Source organism: Dipodomys spectabilis, unplaced genomic scaffold (genome assembly GCF_019054845.1).
Source record: "Dipodomys spectabilis isolate Male_0828 unplaced genomic scaffold, ASM1905484v1 ptg000422l, whole genome shotgun sequence".
Classification (NCBI taxonomy): domain Eukaryota; kingdom Metazoa; phylum Chordata; class Mammalia; order Rodentia; family Heteromyidae; genus Dipodomys; species Dipodomys spectabilis.
The window spans coordinates 4,317,830-4,325,277 of NW_024871099.1; the positions used below are offsets into that span (position 1 = coordinate 4,317,830).

At 53.0% G+C, this 7,448-nt stretch overlaps 1 protein-coding gene across 1 annotated transcript; it reads right to left on the reverse strand.

The window, feature by feature from the left end:
• Window positions 1-432: 432 nt before the first annotated feature.
• On the reverse strand, window positions 433-4,760 carry Znf599 (zinc finger protein 599). Its single transcript, XM_042668095.1, has 3 exons — window positions 4,550-4,760; window positions 3,077-3,203; window positions 433-2,000 (listed from the first exon to the last, which is right to left on the reverse strand). Exons 1-3 carry the CDS (start codon window positions 4,565-4,567, stop codon window positions 607-609), a joined length of 1,539 nt encoding a protein of 512 aa, XP_042524029.1. The 5' UTR covers window positions 4,568-4,760; the 3' UTR covers window positions 433-606.
• Window positions 4,761-7,448: the final 2,688 nt, after the last annotated feature.

The window sequence follows — 7,448 nt, forward strand, 5'->3', positions numbered from 1 at the left end:
ATGGAGAGAATAAACAAAAGGCAATTTGTTGCTGACAGCATCCCAGCCACTGGGCTTCTTACCTCGGAGGTTCCACCTTAGGATCAAGGTTAGGTTTAGAGCCAGGTGCAGGTGGCTCACACCTGTAATCCTACCTACTCAGGAAGCTGAAATCAGAAGATCAAGGTTTGAGGCAGCCAGCCAGGGCAGGAAAGTGTATGAGACTCTTCAAAAACACGACCAAAGGCCTGGGAAGGTGGCTCAGTGGTAGAGTGCTTGCCTTGCATGCATGAGGCCCTAGGTTTGATTCCTCAGCACCACATAAGCAGAAAAAGCAGGAAGTGGAGCTGTGGCTCAAGTGGTAGAGTGCTAGCCTTGAGCTGAAGAGCTGAGGGACTGCGCCCAGGCCCAGAGTTCAGGCCCCAAGACTGACCAAAAAAAAAAAAAGGCAGCAGTGGAGCTGTGGTTCAAGTGGTAATGCACCAGCCTTGAGCACAACAGCTCAGGCAGAGGCACAGCGTTGAGGATTGGCACTCAAGGTCTGGGTGGGCAGAAGCAATTCTCAGGACCTGTCAGCACAAGTCCTGGCAACCCCGCTGGAGACTCTGCAGCGATCGCGGGCGGCATCTACACCACACTGTGAGTTGTGCAGTGGTGCGTGAAGGACGTGCTGTGCCCCAAGGCCTTGCCGCAGTCCCCGCACTGGAAGGGCTTCTCCCCGGTGTGCGTGCGCACGTGCCGCTGCAGGGCGAAGTTGTCGCTGAAGGCCTTGCCGCAGTCCCGGCACACGAAGGGCTTCTCGCCGGTGTGCGTCCTGCGGTGGCGGAGGAAGTTGGCGTTCTGGGTGAAGGCCTTGCCGCAGTCCCCGCACACAAAGGGCTTCTCGCCGGTGTGCACGCGCATGTGGCGCACGAAGGACGAGGAGTAGAAGAAGGCCTTGGCGCAGTGGTGGCACTGCAGCGGCCGCACCCCGCTGTGGCTGCGGTGATGGCGGATGAGCACGGACTGGTGGGCGAAGGCTTTCCCGCACTGGCCGCAAGAGAACGGCTTCTCGCCGGTGTGCACGCGCAGGTGCTGCACCAACGCGGCGCTGGCGCTGAAGGCCTTGCCGCAGTGCGGGCAGGCGTAGGGCTTCTCGCCTGTGTGCGTTCGCCGGTGGCGGAGGAAGGTGGAGCACTGCGTGAAGGCCTTGCCGCACTGGCCGCACACGTAGGGCTTCTCGCCCGTGTGGATGCGCAGGTGCTGCGCCAGCGAGGAGTTGTCGCAGAAGGCCTTGCCACAGACCCCGCACACGAAGGGCTTGCGGCCCGTGTGCGTGCGGTGGTGCTGGGCGAAGGCCGAACGCTGGGCGAAGGCCCGGCCGCACAGCCCGCACGCGTACGGCTTCTCCCCGGTGTGCGTGCGCTGGTGCCGGGCGAAGGCCGAGCGCTGGGCGAAGGCCCGGCCGCACTGTCCGCACGCGAATGGCGGCGGGCCTGCGTGCGCCCGTGCGTGCTGCGCGAACGAGGAGCGGTAGGAGAAGGACTTCCCGCACTCCCCGCACGGGAAGGGCTTGGCCCCACCGTGCGTCATGCAGTGCTGTGCGAAGGAGGAGCGGTGGGTGAAGGCCTTCCCGCAGTCACCGCACACGTACGGCCGCTCCCCGGTGTGCACGCGCCGGTGTTCTGTGAGGTGGCAGCGCCGCGTGAAGCCCTTCCCGCACTCTGGGCACCGGTGGGGCCGCCCCGCAGGGGCCTGAACGGGGTCTGGCCCGCAGTCCCCAGGCTTCGCTCCCGCACAGATCTGGGGATGCCCCGCCAGCGGCCACGTCGTACTCAAGCACTCCATATCCACCCCACACCATTCTGTCGGTGGGGAGGCAGGCGGGTGGAGGCCGTGGTGCAGGGGAGGGCTGCGGGGCTCCGGTGGTGGCGTCCTGCGCCGGTCCAGCCGCTGCGACGGCAGTCCGAGGAGCCGGGGCTGCTCGGGGAGGGCTGGCAGGGGCGTGCCGAGCGTGGGGGCCGCCAGCCTCACCTGGTCTCCTGGAGGGAATGCAGCGTATATGCCATTAGTGAGGCTGGGCTCCTCCCCGAGCCCGTGCACTGCGCCCCCGCACCGCTCAGTCTCACAGAAAGTCTCACAGACTTTCTTGCCTGGTCTGGCTCTGAACTGTGCTCCTCAGATCTCAGCCTCTTGAGCAGCCAAGATTGCAGGTACGAGCACACAGCACCTGGCTTTAGTTAGAAATATGTCAGCATCACAAAGGCAAGTGAGGATAAGCACATCAAATAACTAAGTACACTAACCTAGAGAGCTGGGGCTGGAAGGTGGCTCAGTGGTAGAGCGCTTGCCTAGCATGCATGAAACCCTGGGTTTGATTCCTCAATACCACATACACAGAAAATGCCGGAAGTGGCGCTGAGGCTCCAGTGGTAGAACAAAAAAGAAGCTCAGGGGCGGTGCCCAGGCCAAGTGCAAGAGCCAGGACTGGCAAAAAAAAACAAAATAGAAAATGATAATAAGCTAGAGAGCTCTATCAGAGATAGTGGGAGGAGGGAGAGGTGATGGAGTGGTCAGCACTAGGATTCTGGGTACAATGGAGTTGGACTATGAAGGGCTTCTCCTAGTTTTTGGCCTTCTCCACTAATTAAAGGGACTATTGTTGAAAATGAGAGGGAGGAAGCAGGCAGATCTCCAAGTCTACGTTAAGACCACAGTGGGACAAGGAACTGTCCTTTCCTTTGCCTCAGGTTCCTACCTCCAGCTGAACCACATTCTGAAGTCCTTTTGTATCAAGTGCATAACTCCCATGTACTCTGCATCCGCTCTGTGCCTTTTTCCATGTCCAGGTGTAATTGACCTAGCTACTCCTTTGTCCAAAGCATCCTCTTCTTGGAGAACCAACAATTTTGGGCAGATCTTGCTACCTAGACTCTGTGGCAATTTGGAACAACATTGTCAGGCTGAGGCTGTATGTGCAAGCCCTGATGGAGACACAGGGATTGTGAAGAGCACTGACCATAATACCCTAAGGAAAGCAACCTTGGCCAGCCCTGCCTTGAAAGAGTGCATGGAAACAGGCTAGAGGTCCTCCAGGTGGAAAGGAAGGGGGCCTTACCCAGTGAGACCAGAAGCTGGTACGTCTCCAGCATCACTTCCTGGTACAGGTTCCTCTGGCCCAGGTCCAGATGTTCCCATTCTTCCTCAGTGAAGGTCACAGCCAAATCTTCAAATGATATCGATGCCTGGAAACCCAAACAGAGCTGGTGGGATGGCTGTGCAGGTAACAGGTCAGATCTGAGCTTACTGCTTTGATACAGATAAGAAACGGGGACCCGAGGCCTGAACAAGGGACCATCTTCTGAGCAATGCTGAGGCTGGGCTTAGGACCGAGGCAGCTGGGACTGTCAACCCCATGAACACTGGTGAGGAATAGCCAGTAATAAGCTGGGGAGGGAGGATAGAGGGATGACAAATGAGAGTAAAAACAAGTACAGCAGCAGTTGAGGCTCAGGGTCTGTCTTGTGGCTTTGCATAATTGTGTTTAAAACAAACGAAAGCCTCTAGGTTGGATAGATTTAAAGCTCCAGCCAATGTTGCCACATGTGTAGTCTTTGAGAAGTCTCGATTTCTTTGAGATTCATTTTCCAATCATAGCTCCTACTACGACAGACTTTAATTTCATAACTCAAAAAGAAAATGTTGCCAGGCACCTGTGGATCATACCTGTAATCCTAACTAATCAGGAGGCTGAGATCTGAGGATGGAGGTTCAAATCCATCCTGGGCAGTAAAGTCCATGAGACTCTTACTACCAAATGAACAACCAGAAAACCAGTAGTGGAGTCGTGGCTCAAAGCAGTAGAGCACTAGCCTTGTGCAAAAGAACTCAGAAGCAGCGCCCAGACCCTGGGTTCAAACCCCCACAACCAACCAAAAACAAAACAAACGGCAGCAGCAACAAGAAAATGTTCATAAAGCAGACTGCACAGCCTGCCTGTGTGTTTGTAAACTTTACGGATCATCCCGTAGCTTGTGACATACACGCTACCACCTTCTCCCCTGAGGATCTGAGACACAGTCACCCAGCATCATGTATCTAACCGAAGAGGCAGGAACTGGTCCTGGGTCCCTCTGGTCCGTGGTCTGTGGCTTAGAATCCTTTCCTGACACTACGATGAATCCCCAGACACAGGGGCAGAAAGTTGTTCAATAATTTTACATTTAAAAACATTTTTTTACACTCTTAAGAGTATTTAAAAATGGGAAGTGGCGCTGCGGCTCAAGTGGTAGAGCGCTAGCCTTGAGCTGAAGAGCTGAGGGACAGCGCCCAGGCCCGAGCCGTATCCCCACTGTCCCCTCCGTCAGTCCCTCCGCCTCTCCTGACGGCCACAGGTAGCAGGGTCGGGGGCAGCCAGGTGAGCGTGCTGCGCACTCGGTAACGGGGAGCACCCTCCGGCGTCTGCACTGGACTTGAGGGCGCTTCGGTTGGGACCCTCGCCCCCCCCAAAGCCTCAGACCTGAGGGGAAGGCCGAGAACCTGCAGACGCAGCCCTCGCCGCGGCGCGCGGCCGGGAAGGCCCGGCACTCACCAGGGGCAGAGCCGCCATGGCACCGCCGGGCTCGGCCTGCAGTCTCGGCTTCCGGGCTCGGCGGGCAGCACTAGTGGCGGACGTCGGAGGGTGACAGCCACGCCTGTCTCCCCGCTTCTCCGTCCTCCTCTCCTGAGTTTGGAAAGGCCTAGAGAGCGGCAGCTGACGAGAGACACGGCGCCAACTCAGAGGACAGTCACAGCCAAATGACGTCTCCGGCACAGCGCCGGAAGCTCCACCCACACGGCCTCAGGAGTCTTCGGCAACGCGTGATTGGCAGAGACTGCTTCTCTGTAGCAATGCCTCCTGGGAAGTGTAGTTTCGGACCTGAACCCGAGCGCCACCTAAACAGACTTCCGGTTTCCTGCTAAACGGCCTCTTAAAAAGTTACTAGGGGAGGGCGTGGCTTCGCGTCTGTCTGCAGGCAAAGGCCAAACTTCTCTGAAGGCTTTGTGGTTGGGTGATGAGGATGTGAAGATGGCGGTTCAAAGCCAGCCCCCGCAGGAAAGTCCTTGGCATTATATCTTCAATTAACCGCCAAAACGACATAAGTGGAGCTGCGGCTCAAGTGGTGAGTGCCAGCCTTGAGCAACAAAGCTCAGGGGCAGTGCTGAGTTCAAGCCCCAGGATGGACAGATGGGGACAGACGATGATACACATGGACACACACACACACACACACACACACACACACACACAAACACTATTCTTTAAGGGCCTTTTTCTTCTTGTTGCAAATCTTGTCTGAAATGTACACCATCACGAATACCTATATCAATCTAGGGCCTGTTTTCACTGTTCAGCAGTGCAGGTCTAGCTGGTTTCCTGTAACCTCCCTCTTGGTCCATGAAGGACCCAATCCTGTTTCTGCAATGATTTCTGATCTTACCAGTGATTCAAACCCCAGAATCAGGGCTGGGAAGGTGGCTCAGTGGTAGAGTGGTAGCCTTGTATGCATGAGGCCCTGGGTTTGATTCCTTAGCACCACATAAGCAGAAAAAGCCAGAAATGGTGCTGTGGCTCAAGTAGTAGAGCAATAGCATTGAGCTGAAGAGCTGAGGGACAGCGCCCAGGCCCAGAGTTCAGGCCCCATGACCAAAAAAAACCCAACCCAACCCAACCCAAACCATATATCATATGCTCCCACACAGACCCAGACCCGTAAAAGCCAAAACCATGGGAAGAGGGGCTCAGGAACCAAAGAGTAATGTTGGATCTGAGAACAGGAAACAAGGAGACTTCCAAAGGGGTCAGTAATACTGTCCAGCATTCTTCAAAGAAGCATAATGCTCTAAGAATGTCCATCCGGTCCTTTTCTTGACAGTCACAATTGTCAAAGACAAAACTACAACAAACTATGTCAAGAAACTCAGTTGAATTTTATTTATGATTCAAAAATCAGGGAAAGCCAGGCATGATGACTCATGTCTATAATCCTAGCCAATCAGGAGGTTGAGATCTGAGGATCATGGTTTGAAGCCAGCCCAGGCAGAAAAGTTGTGACTCTTTTCTCCAATAAACTACTCAGAAAAAGGTGAAAGTAGTGCTGTGGCTTTAGTGGTTAGAGCGCTAGCTTGAGCACAAAGGTCAGGGACAGAGAAGCTCCAGGACCAGCCCCCCAAAAAACAAAAAAACAGGAAAAACTCCATTCTACAAAACAGAATGAGAGCTCCCACTAGTTAAGAGCATAGATTTTGGAAAATGGAACAGTAGAAAATACAACAGTTAGAAAACACTTGATGGAGTGACATCACATGACTGCAGTTATTATTGTTACAAGACTGAAACCAAAGGGGATTTCTGAATTATGATGATGGAGGTAGTCTGGAATCTTCTATTTCCAGGGAGAAATGGGTCCTTTTTTGGATTCATCTGTTTCTTTGTAGCTCCACTTTGACTATGTAGCACTTAGCATGATAACAGTCCATTTTGGTTTGGTATTATCTGCTGGTGCCTAGTGAAGGAGCTCAGTCCCAAAGAATGACTTAAAGCTAGGCATTGGTGGTGCAGACCATAATCCTAGCTACTCAGAAGGTGAAGATCTGAGGGTCACAGTTCGAAGCCAGTCCAGGCAGGAAAGTCCATGAGACTCTTATCTCCAATAAATGACTCAAAAAAGCTGGAAGTGGCGCTGTGGCTCAAGTCAAAGAGTGCTTGCCTTGAGCAAAAGAAGCTCAGGGACAGTGTCCAGGCCCAGAGTTCAAGCCCCAGGACCAGCAAAACAAAACAAAAAAAAATGATAACCAAAAACAATAACAATTTTCATTTTGTTTCTCTTTGCTACAGAAACCCTACATTAAAGGCAAACACAACCAATGACCTACAGCCCTAAGCCCAAACACTGTACAAATTGCTAGTAGATGATTCCTACATTCCAAGGTCTTGTAATTAGGATTTAAATGTAAGATTTATAGGGGAATGTGGTCCATTCCGTAAGAGATAAACAGAGCTAGGTGCTGGTGGCTCACACCTGTAATCCTAGCTACTGAGGAGGCTGAGATCTGAAGATCACGGTTCAAAGCTAACCTGGGCAGGAAAGTCCATGAGACTCTTATTTCCGATGAACCGCCAAAAAGCCAGAAGTGGAGGTGTAGCCCAAATACTAGAGCACAAGCCTTTAGCAAAATAGCTAAGGTACAATGTTCAGGCCCTAAGTTCAAGCCCCAGGTTGAGAAAAAAAAAATCTGGAAAATTCAAAAATTTATGAAAATTAAACCAAATACTAAACATTTAATAAGAGAAATCACAAATGAGATTATAAAACATCAAGAGATGAAATAAAAGGGGAACAATGTACCAAACTTAGGGGGCAAGAGTATAAACAGTGCCAAGGGGGAGGGGAGGGTTGCTAGTTATAAAATTTACATTAAAAAATAAGGCCTGACCCAGAAGCCAGTGG

Coding starts and splice junctions, on each gene's coding strand:
- Znf599 (XM_042668095.1), bottom strand. Junction 2,001..3,076: donor CCAGCTTCTGGTCTCACTGG/GTAAGGCCCCCT, acceptor CATTCCCTCCAG/GAGACCAGGTGAGGCTGGCG.